The 23,473-nt window shown below is 48.1% G+C and overlaps 2 protein-coding genes across 2 annotated transcripts in view; both read left to right on the top strand.

Moving 5' to 3' along the window:
• The window catches only part of LIPA (lipase A, lysosomal acid type), a 33,030-nt gene extending 17,762 nt beyond the window's left edge, over nt 1–15,268 (top strand). The window contains exons 4-10 of the mRNA XM_021696075.1: nt 3,232–3,430; nt 4,541–4,650; nt 6,177–6,313; nt 9,919–10,065; nt 11,083–11,154; nt 12,526–12,597; nt 13,758–15,268. Coding sequence (XP_021551750.1) covers nt 3,232–3,430; nt 4,541–4,650; nt 6,177–6,313; nt 9,919–10,065; nt 11,083–11,154; nt 12,526–12,597; nt 13,758–13,991 — 971 coding nt within the window. The 3' untranslated portion in view covers nt 13,992–15,268. The remainder of the gene's footprint in view (nt 1–3,231; nt 3,431–4,540; nt 4,651–6,176; nt 6,314–9,918; nt 10,066–11,082; nt 11,155–12,525; nt 12,598–13,757) is intronic.
• A 6,904-nt stretch (nt 15,269–22,172) lies between these two features.
• On the top strand, nt 22,173–23,088 carry CH25H (cholesterol 25-hydroxylase). The gene has a single exon (XM_021696199.1). It carries the CDS (start codon nt 22,186–22,188, stop codon nt 22,987–22,989), a length of 804 nt encoding a protein of 267 aa, XP_021551874.1. The 5' UTR covers nt 22,173–22,185; the 3' UTR covers nt 22,990–23,088.
• Nucleotides 23,089–23,473: the final 385 nt, after the last annotated feature.

Below are 23,473 nucleotides of genomic sequence, written 5' to 3'. Positions count from 1 at the left end.
GGGGTCTGGCTTCTTCACGCTGCCTAGAAGGTAATTGTACGTCTATCTCCTGGGCTGGCATGGAGCTCTCTGGGGGCGGGAGTGTGGCTTACCCACGGTAAGCCGAGGCTCTTGTGTCCCCCACGTTTAGCACGAGGTCGGCCGTGGGGCCTGGGCACGCGCTTCACCTGGCCATCTGCCCTTTCTCGGCTTCATGCTTACCTTCTGAGAGAGCACCCGTGACTTCTCGTTGCCTGTGGGAATCCAGGAATTATTGACCGGTGGTGTTCAAAGAGTTTTCCGGTGTATCTTCACCTTGCCAATTTCCACATTTCTCCTTTGAAGCTCCCAGGTTAGGGAGGGACGTACAACACAGATGTCAGGGGAGTTGTAAACGTTCCCCAAGGGAGGAAACTGACATCTGGTCTCCCATAGGCTGACCCCCGCCTCCCCTTCCAGCCTCAGCCCTGGCGGGGCTGCCCCTCGTCACCCCCCGCCCCCTCCTCAGCGCTCCCTCCCCATTGAGACCATTCCTGCCGTTCTCAGAGCTGGGCCCTGAGGAGTCGGCTGAGCAGAGGCAGGTTTTCAGTCTGCCATGCCCCTGGCCCGTCCTTGTTCCCCGTTCCCCGAGGGAGATGGCTCCACGGGCAGACCATGGTTTTAGGTCATGGATGACGGGCAGGAGTGCCTCTTGGAACCAGGCAGTCCAGCCCTGGTCATGCCCGAATGTTGCCAAAGGGTTGCCTCGATCGGCCTGACTTGCTGATCTTTTAAGGTTAAGTCTTATTCCTCCTGGCGCGGCCCCAGAGCACCTTTGAGGAGAGACACGGGTCTTACAGTGCCGAAGGGATGGATGCTGAACAGCATCGTGTGGCTTCACGGGGCGATGCCCAGTTACCCTGAGCGACCTTGCCTCTTGTCACCGTCGCCACAGGGCAGCCCTGCTGAAGAGCAGCTGTTACTTAAAATACATCTCATGAACTGCGATTTAACGACAAATTAATTTCAGTAATTGTGATTGCATCACTGAAGTTCATTTGAACTTTCTGTGATGATTCTTATTTCCCCCATTAGATTAGGATCTTCTTCACTGAGCCAGCCTCTCAGATGCCGTGGATCCCACAGCGCCTTGTCCATAGAGCTTTGTCAGTCAGGTAGTCCTGGTAACGTCGCACCAGAATGAACGCTGAAGACAACGAAGTGCTTGTCACGCTGCCCCAATCTGGATCTATTTTGCTCTCTAGTCTTTCCCCCTGGGAGAAAGTCACGGGGTGGCCCCTGCCGTGCATTACAGAATCACAGGAGTCGTTTGGACCTTTGCTTGGCAGGCCGTCCCGCGGTCTCTACAGATGTGGGGAGCAGCGTCCACATGGCATGACTGTGGGGTGGTGTTCGTGCTGCGAAGTATTTGGACTGGGCCTCCTGGAGTTGTCTGGAGAGCCCACCTGCTTCAGAGGGACAGCCACTTGAAAAGCAGTTCATTAGTTACCAAATCCATCATAGGACATAAACAGGAGTAAACATTTGTCAGTTCACTTCCCATCTGTCCAGACGAATCTTTCTTTTTTTTTTTTAAAGATTTTATTTATTTATTTATTTATTTATTTATTTGACAGAGACACAGCAAGAGAGGGAACACAAGCAGGGGGAGTGGGAGAGGGAGAAGCAGGCTTCCCGCCGAACAGGGAGCCCGACGCAGGACTCCATCCCAGGACCCTGGGATCACGACCCGAGCCGAAGGCAGATGCCTAATGACTGAGCCACCCAGGCGCCCCGGACAAATCTTTCTTCCCATTTCTCCTTGATATTTTTACACCTCTTCTTGTTTGCACACATCATTGCTGTCTAGCTATTGTCCTGAGTAGTCTATTGTTTTGTGCTTTGCTTTTTTACCCCCTTTCCAGGCTGGGTTATGAACTTTTCTGGGCTAGCCACGGTCCTTGTCATTGTAGATGGCTGGATTACTGCAGTGAGTTATTTGACCACTCAACAATCAGCTTCTCCGGCCCCCAGCGTTTCACTGTCCTAACAAACGGGCCGAAGGCAAAGGGAGCTCTTACTTTGTGATCTCTGTGTCCGTCACTTAATTACCTCATTTATTTCTGCTGACAGTTATTTATGGAATGGAGACTCAGACTGGCTAGGTGACAATAATGAGCTAATGTTCATTGAACTCTTACTGTGTATCAGGCACTTTGCTAAGAACTTCTCATGTCATATCTCCTGGCTCGTTACTCCTTATAAAGTGTGTACGACATTTCCCTACTACAGGGGATGATGTAAGTTTCAGGGGATGTTGCAGTGCTTTGCACAGGGCACGAGTCCGAAGTTGGAGAGGACAGGTTCAAACCTGGGTGTGTCTGTCTAACACTCGTGGTCAGTATAACATCAGCTCCGAGACGGTGAATTATTTTCCTTCTGTGTTTGTTCTCTGCCATGTGCCCAGTGCTGGGAACGCCTGGCACATAGTTGGTGCTCAATGAATGCTTGGTTAATGAATGACTAAATGGTCTTAACATGATGTAAACAGCCAGAGGTCATGTTTCTCTGGCTCCCGAGTCTTTGTTTTTCCACTACATCAGTGTATAGGTGAGTAGAAAATAAAAATAAATAAATAAAGGAATATATATGTAAATAAAAGAATATGTATAGATATGTTTATGAATTTGTATATATATATATAATCTTTTTTTAAAGATTTTATTTGCTTGAGAGAGAGACGAGAGAGAGCACAAGCAGGGGGAGGGACAGAGGGAGAGGGAGAAGCAGGCTCCCCGCTCAGCAGGGAGCCCGATGTGGGGCTCGATCCCAGGACCCTGGGATTATGACCTGAGCTGAAGGCAGACGCCCACCCGACTGAGCCACCCAGGCGCCCTTGTATATAGTCTTTTTCTGCCTTTTGGTTTATTTCCTTAGGATACATTGTAAGAAATGGAATTACTGGAGCAAATAAATTATAGAAACATTTCATCGGGTCTTAAAAAAAAATATATATATATATTTTTATGGTTAAGTCACTGTGTCTGGTTATCAGATATGCAAAATAGTCTATTTTTGCTACTCCTTTGCCAGCACTGTTTAAAAAAATATTCTTTACCTGCGTCATGTAGGAATACATTGCTACCTCAACATTTGGATTTGTTCTTAGCTCATTATTTGCTTTGGAATCTTTTATGAATGATCTGCTCAGCAAGATCGCACGTTGGCTTTACAGCAAGGTGCTTCTGCCTCCTAAACCCGAATGTTTTTCAGGTCCTAAGCCAGTGGTGTTCCTGCAGCATGGCCTGCTGGCAGATTCTAGTAACTGGGTCACAAACCTGCCCAATAGCAGCCTGGGCTTCATCCTGGCAGACGCCGGTTTCGACGTGTGGCTGGGCAACAGCAGGGGGAACACCTGGTCTCGGAAACACAAGACTCTTTCAGTTTCCCAGAATGAATTCTGGACCTTCAGGTACGTTGGAATTGATCGTGACCGGGGCTGTTTCCTTCGCACCCTTAACGCAGACATATCCGGGGAGGCAGATCCGATGGGCAACTTGGGATTGTAGGAGAGGGGAAACTGATGGCTCATGGAAGGCTTTAAACCTGGTGAGGAATCTAGTAAATCACAGTCGGGTAAATTACAAGCAAATAATTGCATATTAAGAATTAGATTCATTTATGGGTTTTTAGTTATTTTGGCATTCCTGGCCATGTGGGAGCTGCTGGGTTAATCATGTCTTAGAACCTTCTTCCTTCCTCCGTCAACATGCACTGTTCTCTATTTCCAGAAATTGTCTTCTCCCCTCTGTTACTTCTGGCTCTGCCTGGCTCACTGCATGACATCGTGCTTGTCGCATAAGCCCTCTGTGTGTCAGTATTCTTTTTTGTAAAATGGGGCTAACAAATACCTATCTCATGAGGTCGTCGGGAGAATCAGAGGAGAGGATACAGGGAGAGAGCCTGGTGTGTTGCACGCCAGGTAACGGTCTGCTCACGCATCTCCTAATGGCAAACAGCACCCATGCACGGGTCCAGGGCGGTGTCTTGGTACCTGGTATTAGAGAAGGTCAGAGCCGTAGACTCCTTCGGGCTTGTTTCCCATTTGTAAAACCACAGCTTACCTAAGGACAGGAGATGCAAGAATGGGAGCTTTTCCCAAAGGCACGTGTGAGGATATATATGTTGTCATGCCATTTGTAATAGTGAAAAGTCCGAAACTACCAAATGCCCATCAGCAATGAATGGACAGATGGAGTGCTGTGTATTTACACAACAAATGGCTAGCAGCTACGCAACAGCATGGATGTAGCCAGAGACGCAAACATACAGACTGTTTGATCGCCATGTATGGAAAAGTTCAAGAATGGGTAAAACTAGTTTATTGTATGAAAGAGGACAGTGGTGAGGGGCCCGCACAGTCCCGTTAATGTCTTCTGCGCTCAGTGCTGCTTTACCCCGCTGGGCTCAGCTGATGGGCGCTCATCCCACTGTGTCCTTACTGTTTGCGGGGGGTTGTGTTGGCGTGGGGTTGTGTTTGCATGTGATGTCTTAACGAAAGCGTTCCTTTTTTGGATTCCAGTTATGATGAAATGGCAAATTATGACCTGCCAGCTTCGATTAACTTCATTCTGAATAAAACTGGCCAAGAACAAGTGTATTATGTGGGTCACTCTCAAGGCACTACGATAGGTACGTATGTGATGAAGACCGGAGCTTGGTAGAGTGTCTTGGTACAGAGTTTGCGTTTGTTCTGAGAAGTGAAATATAAAAAAATAACGTTAGTTTGAATAGAGGTGTGTGTTTGTTTTTTGTTTTAATGCCAAGCAGAAATAATGAAGAGGGGAAGGGCAGGGAATCCGGAGTAATAGTTCACAACGTTCTCCGGAAATTCAGACTTTCGTATCAATGGCTAGACATGGTGTATGGTTCTCTTGACATGGAAGGAATTGATGGAAGCCACAGTCTAGCACGTAGTTTCCTGGTTTAGCAGTATGGAGATATGAGAGGATAGAAAACAAGGGCGTTCTAAGTGCAGAGACTTTTAAACAGAAAATAAGAAAGTACACCGATTCTTACGTGGAATAAAACTAACTACAAACATGCCATGTTATGCTTCATCTCTAAAATAGTTTCAGAAAGTCATATGCATTTTTTTATTTATGCTGCTTATAAAAGGAAGGTGTGTTCATTGTATACAAAAACAAAAAAATTTCGGGGTGCCTGGGTGGCTCAGTCGGTTAGGCATCCAGCTCAGCTCAGGTCTTGATCTCAGGGTCGTGAGTTCAAGCCCCGTGTTGGGCTCCATGCTGGATGTGGGGCCTACTTAAGAAATTTTTTTTGGCAAAGTTTAAAGAAAATAAAAATTGCCTATAATTCTAGCAAATAAGAGTTCCTCTGATTAGGGCCTAGGGCCCTGTCCCATACTTTATTTAATTCCTTCTCTTAGTGTACACTAAGATTAGATTCTGTGTTTCTATCACACAGTCTCCTTAGAATGCATTCCTAAGGAGCAGAATCAGTCAGTGAAAGGTAGGGCTGCTCTTAAGAGTCTTGACGTGTTTGGTTAAATGTCCGCACCCTCACTGCTCCGAACACACTCGTAGCCAGTTTGAGAGGCTACAGACAGAAGGCAACACGGATGCGTGTACCTTCCTTAAGAGTCGAGTTAAGCATTTTTCTTCATTTTATAATCCTTCTCCCATGACTTCTCTACTTGTGACCCTTGCCTCGGTTGCCTTCTAAAGTGACACTCTGGGGCCAAGTTCAAGGCAAGGAGTGACCCAAGAGGAAGCTGGAAGATATTTTAGAGCTAGAACATTCTAAATGTGTAGGTTCCTTCTGAGTCATTGGCGGCTGATCAGAACGCCTCTGTAAATTGTTCCTGGGGCTCGGTGGTGGGGTGCCCTGCTAGGGAGTCTTTCTTTTGCTCGGCTTACATGACTAAGGGAGCAGGGACATATTCTGGCTCTCTTCCAGTGCATATGTAGGTTGAAGACTGAGTCAAGCACTTAACAAGTACTTGATTTACTAGTTTAATCAAACTCCGTGTGCACAGAGTTCAGAGGCCCCCATGTGAGTGTTCGGCCTCTTGGCGGCGGTGACGTTGCTTGCATGGTTCTCAGGCTGCCACTAGAGGGCGTCATGCACGCCCACCTTTGCCTTTCCAGAGAAAAGTCCTACAAGATGGAATTCCTGTCTTCCTTTTGTTCCCACAGGTTTTATAGCATTTTCACGGATTCCTGAGCTGGCCAAAAAGGTTAAAATGTTTTTTGCCCTGGCTCCTGTGGCTTCAGTTTCGTTCTCTACTAGCCCTCTCTGTAAATTAGGAGGACTTCCAGAATTTCTCTTGAAGGTACTTGGGCTCCCCCCACCCCCTCTTGCCCCACAGACTTCCTTTTCAGACCTGAAGAATTGGCCTTTAGAGCGAGAATCGGTGCCTTCCTCCTCTGTATTTCGCTGTCGATGGAACAGTGGGGCAGCTTCTCCCCATCGTGTTTCTTTCCCCCTTCACCCCTACTTTCAGGTTCTGGGGAGTAAGGTGTATCACTAACTCTACAGGAGAGCACCATGTTCTCCTGGTTAACTTATCAGCGCTCTCCACCCACCACACAAAGGGAGCTCAAGGGAGTCCGGGAGAAGGTAAACTCCTGGAGTTGTCCTTTATCGTGCACGGTGAGCCCGTGGGTATGTGGGATCAGGCAGGAGATGGGAGAGGGGAAGCGTGCTGTTCCCACAGCCCCACCCTGGCCACGCTGAGGGCCATCGAAAGACACTGTTCCTATTACATTTCATAACGTGGCCCCTAACACAACCCTAGAACGGTGTGACCCCCAAGCCCTGTTTGAGGAGGAAGCAGTTTTCAGGAGGATGAGTTGAGAGCCAGCTGAGGCCAGAGGTCCATCATGCACACACACTCTGTGGGTTTCATGTGTGATACTTTTATACACATACATGAAATCCCACACAGGAGCATATACTTAAAGTCAGGTATAACATATCGGCCATTTAAGAGATGTTCACGGGGAATACAGACTGTATTCTGATCTCAGTATCCGACCCTCGCCTGAGATGGAGTCTCTGCACCAGTGACCAGACACACAGATAAGATGTGGCCCCCTCTAACCAAATTTATCTTTAATGCCCCGGGTCATAGATGCTTCAGTTTCCATTATAAACCATTCAGAAATTGCACATAAAGTCCCCTTCCATTACCGAGGCCACTCTCACTCCTCAGAGTTGAACACAGTGCTCAGGGTGGGTCTTTTCCTATAGACCTTGCGTGTGAATTTAAATATGTACCCAGATCCTGAGAGAAATGTAGTGTTTTGTTTTAATGAAGACGCAGCCAACTGTGTATGTTCTGCAGATTCCGTGTTTCACGCTTGGAGAGCTATCATGTTACTGCACAAAACAACATCATGTTCTAAATGGCCGTGTAGGAAGTACTCCATTATCAGGAACTCCAGCTTCCTTAACTAGACTCCTAGGTGGTTGCTCATTTGCCATTGCCGCCTCCCTGTGCCCTTCTTTCCGAAGAACTGCAATGGCTTTGTCATAGGAGGGTTTCTGATTTATTTAATTCTTGGAGAGTGTGATCTAGTAGCTCTGTAAAGATACAGACCCCCCCACTCCCCACCTTGGAGACGGTGGCTCGTGAAATCTGGAGAGGGGCCCAGGATCTGCGTTTTCACAGAGCATCCCACCGGATCCTAGTGTAGACGAAACGGACTGGTCTTTGGGAGTCACTGTTCCTGACAGTGGTGTTTTCTGATATCCTGGGATAGTGACAGAGCGAAAAAATAAATGTTCATAAAACCTTTGAATTAGCTGCTCTGGGAAATCTGTGTTGCCCCCACGGAAGCTTAGCGCCCTAACTCTCAGAATACAAAGATATGAATTAGAAAGACCTCAAGATTGATCTGAGCGGACCTGTAAGTGTGTAAGGCGGATCTTTCTTTTTCTGTACGTGCGGTCCTGCTTGGACAGAATTCACCGGGGAGTGTGCCACGGTGGCGTTCGGGTAGCAGCTCTGAAGCTCAAGGTCAACTTCACACCCCTGGTCAGTCCAAAGGAAAGCCTGGTTTATTGCCCTCTAGGTCGGTGATGAGCTAGCCTCTTGTTTTTAGGAGAGAACCTCCAAAATCTCTGCATTTATCACATGTGACTGTTACGTAGACTCAAAGCCAGGAGTTTTAAATACTGATGCCTTTTCCTGCAGTATGACCTTCTCTGCACGCGATGTTTCTCGATTCTCCCCAGCTACTTGTCATGTGATTAGTCAGGCAAAGGGGCACATTCAGGGAGACCCAGTATCTGTCGTTAGATATTGGTTGGCTGTCTTGTAGTCGACAGACTTGACAGAGGTCACAGGCTGTGTGTACGTGGACAGAATTTGCCCAAAGATGTGCTGAATATGGCCCATGCGGTGTTAAAACTTCAAATTAGCCACACCCTTTGAAAAGCATATCTAATGCTGAAATCTTGATAATTGATTATTTTTTGGCCAGGGGTTGCTGGGGGAGAAAAGGGCGCTGTGTATCACAAAGCAGCTGCACCCTTAGGCTGGGCATACGATTTACAGTTCACTGGGGCTTTTAACACTCTCGAAACCTCCCTCTGGCTTCTGGTGCCCTGCTTGGCATTCCTTGGCTTGTAAGAGCATCACTCCTGTTTCTGCCTTCATGTCCACCTATGTGTGTGCCCCGGGTGTGTGTCTGTCTCTGCCCAGATTTCTCCTTTCTATAAGGACCCCAGCCCTACTGCATTGGGGCCCACCCTGATCACCGCATCTTCCCTTGATGACCTCTGTAAAGACCCTGTCTCCAGATGAGGTCACATGCTGAGCTGCTGGGAATTAGGACCTCAACATACTCCCCCCTTTTTTTTTTCTGGGGTGGGGGACACTGCCTTGGGAGGCATTTGAATTTTTCACTCCTGCTCGTCCCTCCACGGGGTAGGCATCAGCAGAAGTGTAACTTATAGGGGGATGCATTTGGGTTCAATACATGGAAGATCTTTCTCCTGTTTCCCATTGCAGCAGTACGCAAAGACCTTTGTGGGCGTAGCGATTGCCCCGACAAGTTCAGGGGCCGTTGGTCAGGGCTTCCGTTCACCAGGAGGCAGCAGACTTTTTCTCTAAAGGTCCATATAGTAAATACTGTTGGCTTTGTGGCTCCTCCAGTCTCTGTTGGAACCTGAGCACTCTGCCACTGTAGTGCGAAGACAGCCGGAGACAAAGCGGAGACGAAGGACTGTGCCTGTGTATGTGTCAATAAAACTTTATTTATAAGACTAGGCAGTGCCGGTGGGGGGAGGCATGAGGAGTGCTTGTTTAGTGGGAACAGGGTTTCAGCTTGAGGTGTTAGAAGAGCTCTGGAGATGGGTAGTGTGCTAGTTGCACAATAATGTGAGTGTCCTAACGCCCCTGAACACTTAAAAATGGCCGAAACGGTCAATTCTGTCCTACGCACGCTTTAGCGCAAGAAAAAAGTGTTAAAAGGAAAAGACAACAGGCGGGGGGCCGGAATCGGCTCCCTGGCCAGTAGAATTGGATTGGGTGTATGGGTCCTACGCAGACACGCTGTTGACCGGTCTTGGCTTTGACTCTCTCTTGGGAGTCACTACGAGCCCACCCGCCCACGACACTCTTTGGGGATGGCCCTGGGATGAGTGATCACTAATGCTCCTTCCCGTGGTGAAGAGTCTGCTGTGAACTGATTTGATTTTCTGCCTCTTCTCTTCACGGGAGACTTTAAATACACCTCCCTAACATCTGCTTTGGCCTTAGTAGCCATATCGTATGCGTGTCCTGGTGCGACCATCCGCTGGTTGCCATTTCTTTTCTGGGGTCACACGTGGAGACACTCGGCGTGTGTCTCTGCTTCTGAGGTGGGTCAGGGAGGCTTGTCTGCCAGAATGAAATGCTGAGATGTTCTTGGGTTCCCTTTTATTTTATAGGACATGTTTGGGGTCAAAGAATTTTTTCCCCAGAGTACAGTTTTGAAGTGGTTGAGTGTACATGTTTGCAGTCATGTCATTCTGAAGGAGCTCTGTGGAAATGCCTTTTTTCTTCTCTGCGGATTTAACGAGAGGAACTTAAACATGGTATGTGTGTTTACGGCCAGTGTTTACTGTCCATGAGTTTGTTTTATCTATGAAGATGCGTGTTTGTGCTGGAGGGTGTGAGAGAAGTGGGGACGACGCCCTCAGAGTGCTCACGGGTCTCTCCTTGAAGAGGCACGGAAGTAGCTTTGGCAGGTGCCTGGGATGCTGTGTGCAGCGCTCCTCAGGCCTGCTGTTAGCAACTTCCTACTGAATGAGGACACTTGTCATAATTTAAGTCCTGGTATTTACATTCATTCCAGTGATCTGTTTCTTTTAAGAGATTACTGTAAGTGTATTTAAATTTGTGTGTGTGTGTGTGTATACGCATGTATTTACTTATTTTACAAAATGTAGACCCTCGACCAGCAATATGCCGGTGTTTCTAATGCTTTTTTTTAAAGAAAATTTTATTTATTTTGAGAGAGAGTGAGAGATGAAGCACAAGCGAGGGGGAGGGGCAGAGGGAGAGGGAGAAGCAGAGTCCCCGCTGAGCAGGGAGCCCGATGCGGGGCTCGATCCCAGGACCCCGGGATCATGACCTGAGCTGAAGGCAGATGCTTAACTGCCTGAGCCACCCAGGTGCCCCTGGCTGGTATTTCTAAATGTATTTGTTGTTTGTAATGTTGCGTTTTGAAAACAGGCCTTAAAATTCTAGAATGAAGGCTCTAGGGAATTTTTTTTTTACAGTAGTATTAATTTTTCTTGTTTCCGATGATAAAAACAAGGTCTGATTATTATATGAAATGTTGGAAATTCAGAAAAACTTGAAGAAGAAAATCAAAACGACCAGTAAGCTCAACCCATAGAGCCCTACAGTTAGCTACCACGTTGCTCTGCTTCCTTCGTATGTATTCTGTGCGTGTGTGGTTGTACGTATTCTTACAGGACGTATTTGTCATCACAGAACTAGAGCTTTTTTCCTTGCTCTTAATCTCCTGTATTTGAGATTGTGGCTCTGAAGTGCAAACGATGTTTATCATGCTGTGTCCACTCTATTTCACCATGTTTCTTTTGCAGTCCAGAGTGCCCGTCTATGTGGCACATTCTCCTGCCGGAACTTCTGTGCAAAACATTCTGCACTGGGGCCAGGTAGGCATCCCCGGGGTGCGGCCGGGGCTTGTGTAAAGTTAGCCTTAGAGAGAGTTCTGTGCCCCCCATGAAGCACTTCTCTGCGAGCCCTTCCCAAGCCCTTCCGGTCCCGCACAGAGCCACGCTGCTTGCACATGGGAGCTGGTTTCCTGCCCCAGAGTCCTGGGTTCCTGTCATTGTGCCCTTGTACCCCGGGCGAGTTCATCCAACCCCTGTTGGGCTTGACTTCCCCGCCCCTCCCCGTCCCGCCCCGCCTCACCCCTCCCCTCTGTCAGTTTTTCACTGAGTCCTAGATTTATTTTATTTCAGAGTTGCTTCACAAAGCAAGATTTGGGAGCAGCTTTGAGAGGGGGGCTGTGATGTTGTCACAAACCCATGAGCACAGTGGACTGAAACCATTGGTGGATACGCCAGAGCGAAACCAGTCATGGGCGTAAATGGGAGCCACTCACTTTTAAAATGCAGTTTTGATTGTTTTATCACATTACCACAAAAGCAATGCATGTTCATTCTAGGAAATTTAGAAATTATGTATAGGAAAAAGAGAATGAAAATTCTCTTCACAATTAAGAAACAAGACTCGGCAATCAGATGCAGAGACAGAAAATGTGTACCCAGAGATATGAAGTGTCTCTGCATTCTACCTTCTACCTCTTGCTGCAGATCATTTCAGAAAGAACTGGCTAAAGATGAAGATAGAAATAATAGTTGTAGAAATAGATTAATTAAATTATTTTCTTCTACTTATTCTTTTATAACTTGCTTTTTCCCCACCTAACAGTATATCAGGGACTTATTTCCACCTCAGGACATATTTTTGTAGGAATTTCCTTCCTAACTTTTTTTTTTAAATATTTTATTTATTCGAGAGAGAGAGAGAGAGCAGGGGGAGAGGCAGAGGGAGAAGAAGACTCCTCACTGAGCAGGGAGTTCGATGTGGGGCTCGATCCCAGGACCTGAGCCAAAGGCAGACACTTAACCAACTGAGCCACCCAGGCGTCCCCTAACTTTTTCTTTTTTTTAAAAAATTTTTTATTTATCATTTGAGAGAGCGAGAGAGAGAAAGCACCAGTAGGGGGCAGCACGGGAGAGGGACAGGCAGGTTCCCCACTGAGCAGGGAGCCTGATGGGGCTCAATCTCACAACCCTGAGATCATGACCTGAACTGAAGTCAAGCATTGACTCTTGACAGACTGAGCCACCCAGGCGCCCACCCCCCATGCCATTTTATTTTAAATTACACTTGAAATAAGGAGTAAATCTGGGTACAGTGTAAAATGGGACTTCTGAGGATACAGCTAACTAGCCACCTGTGAGGCTTTCTCAAACTTCTGTGTCATAATATGTTCCCCCAAATTATCTTCTTTTTAGCTTATTAAATTCCAGAAGTTTCAAGCCTTTGACTGGGGAAGCCATGCCAGGAATTATTTCCATTACAACCAGGTAAAGGCTTCGAAAGTCTTTAGAATTAAACCCACCAGGGAAGCCAGCTGGAGTCACGGGGCTGGGCTGGGGGGGGGGGGCGGGTGCTGCGGGACATGCTGGGGAGGGTTGAGTAGATGCTGTTGGTTTCAGTCCGTCTTCCGGAACAACCTGAGCTTTGTGGTTGGTGTTGTGGCCTGGGCCTCCCCTCTTGGTCCTCTTCCCTGAGTCTGTAACAGCGGTCACGGTCACACGTGCTTCATCGTGACTAGGAACACAGACTTCAGAGTCAGACTAGCCTCGGTCTGCTTCCTGGCAGCTGGTGGGCCTTGGCCAGACTCCATCGTCTACGCCTTGCCTTCCACATACAAAGAAACGGACCATATATATTTTTTTTTATTCTTATGTTAATCCCCATACATTACATCATTAGTTTTAGATGAAGTGTTCCATGATTCATTGTTTGTGCATAACACCCAGTGCTCCATGCAGAATGTGCCCTCCTCAATACCCACCACCAGGCTAACCCATCCTCCCACCCCCCTCCCCTCTAGAACCCTGTTTGTTTTTCAGAGTCCATCGTCTCTCATGGTTCGTCTACCCCTCCCATTTCCCCCGCTTCATTCTTCCCCTCCCGCTACCTTCTTCTTCTTCTTCTTCTTTTTTTTTTTCTTAACATACATTGCATTATTTGAAACGGACCATATTCTGAGGGCCGGGTGCTCTGAGGTGGGAGGCACTCTGCCCCTACTTTTCTTGTTTAATTCTCACAATGCCCGTGTGACAGGTGTGGTGGTTACTGTCATGGAAGGTGAGGGAACTGAGGCTACAGAATTCCTGTGACGTGTCGTACCCCAGACGGAGACGAAGCGACAGTAGGAGGCGGGACTCCAGAGCCACCACCCAACCCCTTGGCTTCCAGGGTTTCATGACCACCAGCAGGGAGAGGAGCCCCTTCCTCCAGGGCACTCGACAGCTGGAAGCTCTTCTAGCTAGGATTCCGCCCTTGGGGGCTAGGTGTCTTTTGGTTCTGGTAACAGTAACTTGAAAAGAAAACTGAGAACGGTTTTCAAAACTTGGGTCCACTGTCACATTTGCTAATCAATATCTCACGGGGGATTATTTGGCTGTGTTTCTATAAATTAAAACGCCAACAAAGCCTTCTGTCGGTTTTATTATAGACTTACCCTCCCCCTTACAACGTGAAGGACATGCTGGTGCCCACGGCCGTCTGGAATGGGGGCCAGGACTCCCTGGCGGACGTCAGCGACATCAGCATCTTGCTGCCGCAGATCACCAACTTGGTGTACAGCAAGCTCGTCCCGGAGTGGGAGCACCTGGACTTCATCTGGGGCTTGGATGCCCCTTGGCGGCTTTATAACGAGGTGGTGGATCTAATGAAGAAATACCCGTGAGAGGCGTGAGGCATGCTGCAGAAATGGACCGTCACGTTGGGTGATCAGCCACGTTCAAGTGTGTGTGCTCTCTTACTCTAAAATAGCTGTTTGTCTTTCCCAGGCTGTTTGCATTTTTGTCTCTGATCAAATTATGATTGACATTGTTCAAGTGCCTCCAGGATTAGAAATTGCACTTTTTTCGTTTAATCATGGCCTAGTCGAGGCTAGTGTCTCAGAAGATAGTGCGGCCTCTTGAAGACTTTTTAAAAAATACCACTGACTTGTAAAAGATCTTAACCATTCTGGATATCCTTACAGTTTAAAATACACAATGTTGCCTTCTTATGGTCACACAGGACACGCCAAGTAGGTGTTGGGAGTTTTTAGACTGTGTGGTCCGTTGGTAAATACCCTGACACCGATTTGAAAAAGCTCTGCATGCACTCAGTTTTTACCTCTTTGCCTTAAAGGGCTCTTCAGTCCAGTGGCTTTGTGGTCACTAGGGAGCTAAATGACAAGTACTCCCACCCTCATGCAGTAGGCGCACAGTCTAATCCTGTGACACCCCAGCTGGGCCAGTTGCGAAGATTCTCTAATGAATTTCATCAAACCTAGCTGTGATAGTCATTATTTAGCAAATGTTTAAATTGCTCAGATCAAGCCAAATAATTTGCTGGAATCTTCAGAAAATAAATGATATTCATTAAAAAAAACCCAAAAACCCCAGCCCTCTATTTTAAATAGCTCGAAGACTGATGCAGGTGACCATCTATATTCGTGAACTCGTAATTGTGTGGTGGGCCGTAAATCCACGTGTGTGAGAAGACAAGTCCTGTGGGGAGACAGTACCACTCTTTTCTGCGAAATCAATGCATTCTCTTGGGCAGCCCCTGGGCTTCTGCTTCCCACGCAGGAGCACCGAGCTACAGCAGCTAAGAGTGTCCTACTCATTTTCACACGAAAGAAATGTGAGCGTGAATGTTTTAAGACAAATGCTCAGGGATTCTTTCTGTTTTTTAGTTTTGCACATGACCATATTTTCAATACTCCTGATTTGCGTTCCTAGCTCCGGAAGCCCTTATTCACCTGCTTTTCTTGCTGCACGGTGTCCTTGCAATACTGACAGATGGACGGAATGACAATTGAGATGTTTTTCTGATACGGCTCTTTTAGCTGCGATAATAGACAATACTTGGAACTGGCTAATGTATGCAGACAGTGTGATAACTACTTTGTAATACTTAAAAAGGCTTATTTGAACTTTTCAATAAAACTCAGTAGCCTCCTAGCCGGAAGGACTGTGGATATGTGTGTGTTCTCCTTTATTGCCCGTGAACCTTTGATCCCCTCCCACAGTGAGGAGAGAGCGTTCTCAAACTAAGGGGGGTTGGGAGATAGGTTGGAAACTCTGGCTCTCAACCTTATCCCGCAGGGTCCATTGAGCTCGTGAGGCTGAGTGGAGAGCGAGCAGAGACTGACCCATCCTCAGGTGGGATCATGGGTTCAAGGGACTGTCCATTAACTCCCTCCTTGAAGGAGGCAGAGACAAGTCATTCGTGCCGTAGGATCCCCAAAGCATAGATCTTGGGGGGGAGGGCACCCAATGTGATCTCTTCCACTACTCTCTGAGCTTGAGGGCAGAAGATCTATCTTATTCATCTCTATATGCCCAGAATCGAACACAAAGCCTGGAATATAGTGAGTCAAAAAATACATGTGGACTCACAAGATGTGTGAAAAGTGAGAGACTTTCCCAGTTAGCTAAATGAAATTAGATGCACAAGTAACATCCGGGAGGGTCTAAGGACTGAAGCAGAATCTGTGTTTCCTCATGGCACCCACAGAAAAGAGTCCGAGTGTACTGGATGCAAAGGATATACATGCCCAGGAGGGTGCCACCTTCCCCACGGGCTTTATGTCGGCCCCCCCAAACCTTCTTTCTCCTTTGATCAAAGCAAACCAGTTTGGCCAACCAGGTCCAAGATTCTTGGGTAGGGCTGGAAAGAAAGGGACGGTGAATAGGTGTTTTCGTTTGCTGTTTTCCAGCACTAGTGGGAGAGTGCTTGCCCCACCGAGAATGGCTTCAGCGCCGTAGATGACTTGCTTCTCTAGCTGGGGTTGCTGCCATGGGGGCTCCCCCGACTCCCTTGAGAATGAGCGAGTAATGCTTTCACACACCAGGTGATATGGATGAGCAGGGGGAGGGGGTCCATTCTATAGAGGCCACCTCTTACTGGTGAGAGTTTCTCTTCTCCTCCTTTCCAGACTTTTCTCTGGGGAGCTTTCTTCAGGGTGGGGCCCATCTAGAGGTGGAGATGTTGCATAGCTGTTCTTGGGACAGTCCTGTTACCTTGCACATTTGCCTTTGCTGGTGGCCTCTCATTCCTGACACTGCTGCGTAGGTCCTTTATATCCTTACAACCCTGGCTGCATTAATGTTTCATCGTTGTTTTATTTTATTTTTTTTTTAAAAGATTCTTATTTATTTGAGAGAGAGCACGAGTGGGGGTAGGGAGAAGGGTGGAGGGAGAGAGAGGGAGAAGCCAACTCCCCGCTGAGCAGGGAGCCCGACGTAGGGCTGTCATCAGTGATTTCTCCCATTCGCCATCAGAAGGCGCTCTTGGCTTTGCTGCCAAACCTTTTCTTTCTGTAAGGCGGCTTTCTCTAGTGTCTTCTCTGGGCGAGGTGGAGAATTTTGCGGATTGGAGAGCCAGTTGGTAATTCGAGGGCTGGTGAGGCCAACCAAGTCTCTGGTCATTTCTAGCCAGGATTACGACCAATTCAGGCCTAATTCATAATATCTGAAAAATGTCCTCAAAGAATAGCTGTGCCCCAAATGTGACATGAAGATGAAAATTTGCCTGATGTGGTAAAAGAATGGTCAGAACCTCAGACCGGAAAGGGGCAGTGGGGGAGGCTTTAACCTAGGCCTCACACTTAGGAAGGACCAAAATTGAGACTATTGATATGATCTCCAAATAATGAAGATTATTTTATTAGAGGTGTTAATGTGTTCAATGTAAACATTTAAAATATATGCATTTTTAACTTTTGTCATTTAGTTTTTAATATAGGGAGATATTTTCAAAATGTGCCCCCCCCCCCCCGGGAAAGGCAACATTAGGTGACAATAATTATTCTGATTTTTATTTATTTTATTTTATTATTTTTTAAAGATTTTATTTGTTTATTTGAGAGAGAGCAAGGGCAGGAGAGAGCATGAGCTGGGGGAGGGGCAGAGGGAGAGGAAGAAACAGGCTCCATCCCAGGACCTTGAGAGCATGACCTGAGCCAAAGGCAGACGCTAAACCGACTGAGCCACCCAGGCGCCCCTCTGATTTTTAAAAAGCTCGTCAGTAATTCATTCAAGAGTATTTATTGAGTATCACACCGTGCCAGGTGCAGATTTCAAGTTCAATTCCAAACTAAGCAAGTAAAACTCTTTCTGCCAACTTGTTTTAGTGGTACTAAAAAATACTTTGCATTTTACATTGTGCCTTCTGATTTTTAAAACCTCACAAGGCCTGAATTTCGCAGCAATTCCCTTGGTAGGTGAGGTATTTTCTCTGCTTTACAGGCAATGGGATGCCTTTTAATGGAGATGATTTTTACATGCTTTAAATATTTTAAAGGGGTTGATGAGCATTCTGACAATTTCAGTAGAAGTACACACTTAGGTGGATGGATAAAAAACATAAAGAGAAAGTGTTTGAAACCAAATATGAATCAGCATCTGTGTGTAATAGGGTGTCAAGGAGTCTCTTGGGGGAGCTAACATCTCCCACATTCTTCATCAGCATCTTCTGTTTTGGTGTGGGTAAGTAGTGTTTTCTGAGTCTTTTGGAAACTTCCCTGTAAGTGAAACTTCAATGCCTCATTGCAATACCAAAGTCCTTTTGTAGAAGTATCTACCTTGAAACTGACAAAAGGTTCTGCTTTCACGTTGGCTGTAACTTTCTATTCACCGCTTTCAGGTTGGCTGTAACTTTCTATTCAATCCTAGCTAGTCCTGACTTTTCTGACAAGAAGCCTTCGTTTTTATAACAAGGGATTACATTTTTTAAAACATTTTATTTATTTATCTGACAGAGAAAGAGAGAGCACAAGCAGGGGGAGCAGCAAGCAGAGGGAGAGGAAGAAGCAGGCTCCCCGCTGAGCAGGAAGCGGGACAGAGGACTAGATCCCAGGGATCATGACCTGAGCCAAAGGCAGACGCCCAACCGACAGAACCACCCAGGCGCCTCAAGGGATTACATTTTAATCTGTGAGATTAATTTTTGAGATTACTCCATCCCCTATGAGTCTTACGTGTTACAGCTGTAAGGCATTATAACCCACTTCTCATCTCTGATATCTGGCAGTATCTGTTTCAGTTAGATCAAAGGACATCTTCTCTAATTTTGGAAAGAAAAAAACCATAAAGGTCACAGAAAAAGAGAGGATGTCATTGGTAATCCAAGTACGTGTTCTATTTGTGGGGGTGGGGGCGGTATCCAACGTCGTCTGCTGAGTAGTACCCAATAACTTCGAGATTGTGTTAAATATGCACAGACTCGATTGCTGCGCTCATAAAAATGACTTGATCTCTGGGGTAGCTGGAGAAGAAAAGAATCCTGTCCTCCAACCTTGTCAGAAAGACCGTGCCAAGTTAAAAATGATACACAAGAAGTCAAAGTCAACTGGAGAAGCACAAGCAATAGTATGGCTGAAGTCCTAATACCACCAGAACTCAGTAAATACCCCCTTCTATGGAAAGCCATCCCAGTAGATAAGTAGCTAAACCACACCAAGCAGTGTGCTCTAGCCAAAAAAAAAAAAAAAAATCTACTTTTTAGCTTCGATTTAGAGCTAGTATCTTTAAAAACAAGCATTGAGTCCACAGATATCTTTTGAACGCTCACTATGTGCACGGTATAATGCTTGGCACTGTGGGAAGAAAAAACCCTAAAAGATAGTACCTGTGCCCTAAAAAGAACCGTTCACATAGCAAGCTGTTAAATATATTTTGTGTTCATGAAGTGCTTAAAGGTGCACATTTGCCAGCTGAGGAAATGGCAGCATTTTAGTCAAGACTAAACAGGGTTCGATTTCATTTGGGCCCATTTAAGTGGTGCTGTCTTGGTTGCCCGTGATGTTGTGCTTACCTTTCCCGGCATCCTCCCTATGACATCGAGTGGACAACGATGAGATTTTAACTGACTACTTTCCCCGAGATGGTTGCATTTGTATATGGGACACAGACTTCTGTCCCGGGCAGCTGATGGGCTGGAAAGGCAGGGACGCTGGTGGATGCCTGTTTAAAGTGCTGTGAGCAAGAGGGGAGAGCCTGGGCCAAGCAGGCGGCGGCAGAGGCTTCTGGATCTTGCTGCACAGGGCTCTAAGCAACCGGCCCACGGAGAGTATTCTAACAGGCTTAGTGATAGAAGATGGAAGAACCAAAGTAGGCAAAGAATGGGTTGGGTGGGGCTGGGGGCTCAAAAGGGCAGTCCTGACAGCAACCTAGTAGCTAGGTCCAAATTAAGCAAGTCTGCCAATGCCACCCACTTAAAAAATCCACAGGAGTATCCAAAGCACCCAAGCATAATAGCTGAGACCACAAGAAGAGGACAGTGTGTGCTGAATGGAAATTTGAAGATTGAGTTAATTTCTTTGGAGGGCAAATCTGAGTGATAATTTACCTCTGAGCAGAATTCATTTGTAAGTCTGAGAAAGTGAGCTCTGACTGTCCCTTTGGAGCACTGAGGGGTCCAAGAGCCAAGGAGACCAAGCCCTTCCTCTTCTCTCTAAGATGCTGCTGGAGCCATGCAAAGTTCAAGGGCAAGTCTTGTCTACCAGGAATGGGAAAGGAAGAAGTTCCTGGGTTGCCCTAAAGGTGAATTGGAAAGAGCCTTGGAGGAGGGGAAGATTGAAGAGGAGCCTAGAAGCCTCAGGTTGTCTATGTGCTAGAAATTCACCAGCAAGGGAGGCCAGGGGCCTGCATCGTACCCAGCTCTTCTACCATCCAGATATCCAAGCAATTAGAAAATCCACCCTCTTTCCATGTTTGCATTGCCTGTCAAGAAACTCAGAGCTGTTTCTGAACCTTTGTCTCATCAATACACAAGCAGAATATCATAATATTCTTAGCACACTGAAGTTTTAAAGAAAACAAAGCTGCAGTATGGCCAGAGGCTGGAGGCCCCAGAGAATGGGCATCTAGGGAGTATGTGTATTCCATCAGCGGTGGTTCAGGGACAAACGCCAGCTAGAGGTTCTGAATTATGAACTGGTTTGTTATAGGGCGTGTGTATAACATCCGATACATTATTAGATATTAATATATCATTAAATATTAGGAACTGGCTTATGACATATCATACGTATATACCCTATATATTGTTATATTTCTAGGTCCATATACTGGTCCTCCTAATATGTGGCTTTACATCTTTTATTTCTCTTTACACGATTTTATTTGATTTTAATTGTAAACTTCCTCCGTTCTTTAGGTGAAATGTGGAGCACAAATTTAAAATAATATGCGTCTTACTTTGCAAGTTTGCTGTGTGCCAAGCTCTCTGCTTTTGCTTCCGTAAGGGCCACAGCACTAACAGCGAGGCCTCTTCTCGGCAGCTTGGGGTTCCCAGCCCCGAACGAAATCCCTTCAAATGAAACACTTAGCTAATGCCTGGCAGACGTTATAGTATTATTTTTGTTGTTGTTGTTTTCCCATTTTAATGCTTGAAATAACCTCATGCGATGGCTACTCTTATTTCCTTTGGCGGGGGTGGGAGGTGGACAAGAAAATGCAAAGCCTCCGGGGAGCGAAGCGCCGTACCCCAACCTCACAGACACAGGAGGCAAAGCTACAATTCCGAGTGGTCCCGCCTTCAAAGTGTTCGTCCTCAACCTCTATCCTCTAGGGGACTCTTGTGTGCGTGGCAGCCACCCGGGTCAAAGGCGGAGGTGGTTTTCTACGCGGGTCCCCGGTGGCCCCCGAGCTCGCCCAGTACCCACCTCCTCCCGCTCGGTCCCCCGAGAGCCGCGGAGGTCGGGGGCGGGGCGGCGTGCCGCGCAGTCGGGCTCTGGGCTCCAGGGGTGGTCGGGGGAACGCGGGTTGAGGACCAGCGGCAGGCTGGCCCCGCGAAGCCCGCCGAGAGGAGGGCAGGGTAGGCGCGTCCTCCTCCGCTCAGTGCACTGCGTCCCGCGCACGGATGCACGGATGCTCCGTTGAGGAACAAGGGGGGTGCTTTACTGCTTTCATTGCTTCCATCCCAAATTGAGACGGAGCGGCTTTGTAGCCAGATCTGGGCAGGCTCTGGATGTTAAAACCCAGCACTTTTTTTTTTTTTAATTGAAGCCTCCCAGCCGCGGTCCCCGCCCTGTCGCCGTGCCTCCTGGTCGGGGTCGCTGGTCTGGGCTCCGCGCGCGCCGCGGCGAAAGAAACGAGCGGCCGCCCGGGTGTGCGGATCCCGCAGGGGGAGTCCGCGCGCAGTGGGACCGGGAGCCTGCGGCGAGCCGGCGGCCAGAGCTGCGCTCCGAGACGCTGGAACCGGAGAGGTTCGGGTCCCGCCCGCCTTCCGCTCCGACTTCCTGCGCCATCGCCGCAGCGCGCGCCCGGCCGCCCCGCGGTTCCCCCTGCGGGAAGGTCGGTGTGCAGCTCGCATCTACTTAGATCGATAGGAGGTGTGCCGACAGAAAAGATCGGAAATACAGAAGGTACGTCGCTTTAAAAAGTTTTAAAAAATGCAGTGATGGTTGCCTCTTTAGGAAAGCACACAGACGCAATTATATGTATGCGTTTAAAAAATACAAGCGATTGCGCACCGACTGAGAAGGAGCTCTTTACCGTGGTGGCGGAAACATTCTCTTATCTTGTTTGGGTGCGATGGTGGCAGAGGAATTAAGCTGTCAAAATTTGTAGACACTGCACTGAAGATCTGCGCATTGTATCGCGCGTACACGGTACAGCAGTTGAAAAAAAAAATCGGAACATAAATCTGCGTGCACGTAAAAAGTTAGTAACATTGCATACTGCTCATAGAAAAGCCGATTCAGCGCCCCCGTAGATGTACATTTTGGCAACGGAGCGCGGCTCTCTGTGGGGCTGTTTATTCCATCCCGGCCCGGCCGGGAATGGGAGAGAGAGAGGAGGCGGCTGACATCACTCGGGGCGGGGCCGCGGCGCTAAGAAAAGTCGGTGGGACCCGAGCGGTCCCGGCACAGCCTCACCATGAGCTGCGGCAACACGTCCGAGCGCCACATCCTCGGCATCTCGGACCAGCTGGTCCTGCAGCCGCTCTGGGACCAGCTGCGCGCCCAGGACGCGCTCACGCAGTCGCCCCTGTTCGCGGTCCTCTTTTCCATCAGCACGTACGTGGGCTTCTGCCTGCCCTTCGTGGTGCTCGACGTGCTGAGCCGCTGGGCGCCCGCGCTGCGGCGCTACAAGATCCACCCGGACTTCTCGCCGACGACGCGGCAGATGCTGCCCTGCTTGGGGCAGACCCTCTACCAGCACGCCGTGTTCGTGCTCCCCTTGACGCTGCTGACCTGGGCCCGCGGCCCGGCCCCCTGGCCCCGCGAAGCCCCCGAGCTGCTGCAGCTGGCGGGCCACGTTCTAGGCTGCCTGCTCCTCTTCGACGCGGAGTTCTTCGCGTGGCACGTGCTCCATCACAAGGTGCCGTGGCTTTACCGCACCTTCCACAAGATGCACCACCGCCACTCGGCCTCGTTCGCGCTGGCCACGCAGTACATGAGCGCCTGGGAGCTGTTCTCCCTGGGCTTCTTCGACGCGGTGAACGTCACGCTGCTGCAGTGCCATCCGCTCACCGTCCTGGTGTTCCGCGTGCTCAACATCTGGCTGTCGGTGGAGGACCACTCCGGCTACGACTTCCCCTGGTCCACGCACAGACTGGTACCCTTCGGGTGGTACGGCGGCGTCACGCACCACGACCTGCACCACTCGCAGTTCCACTGCAACTTTGCCCCTTACTTCACGCACTGGGACAGAATCCTGGGCACTCTTCGCTCCAAGTGACTGGCAGCCTCCCAGCCGGGCTGGGGTGGCGGAGGGGGGCGCCCCCTTCCCCACGCCCCCGCCACCCCGGAACCCAGGACTGCCGCAGGGCACTTCAACTTCAATCAGGAGAAACACACCTGAGCTGTTGTGTCTTGTTTTGTTTTTGTAAGTAATTGATTACCTGTTGGAGATTTAAAATCGGATGTATTTTCACAGTCTGGTGAAGTGATTTATATCGTTTCTGTGTATTGACAGTTGTATTCTTGGAGTCAGATTCTAGCTCACTTCAGTAGCCTTGATTCCTGGATATGTTAGAGACTCATCACTGGCATAGTTAAACCATCTCAAAGAGGATTTGACTGTCGGACAAGGAAGGTCTTATGTTTGAAAGTGTCCTAGAAATAGGCTAAAATAACGTGTTCTTATGGAGAATGTGATCTCTGACTCTATTAGCAAAAAAACATGTTCCTGCCGGATAGCGATCACGATTGTTGTGCTTCTT

The sequence above is a fragment of the Neomonachus schauinslandi genome, chromosome 6 (genome assembly GCF_002201575.2).
Source record: "Neomonachus schauinslandi chromosome 6, ASM220157v2, whole genome shotgun sequence".
Lineage (NCBI taxonomy): Eukaryota > Metazoa > Chordata > Mammalia > Carnivora > Phocidae > Neomonachus > Neomonachus schauinslandi.
The sequence above is the reverse complement of the archived record's forward strand: the minus strand, read 5'-3'. Positions and strand labels throughout refer to the sequence as shown.

Coding starts and splice junctions, on each gene's coding strand:
- CH25H (XM_021696199.1), top strand. CDS start 22,186: ATGAGCTGCGGCAACACGTCCGAGCGCCACATCCTCGGCATCTCGGAC.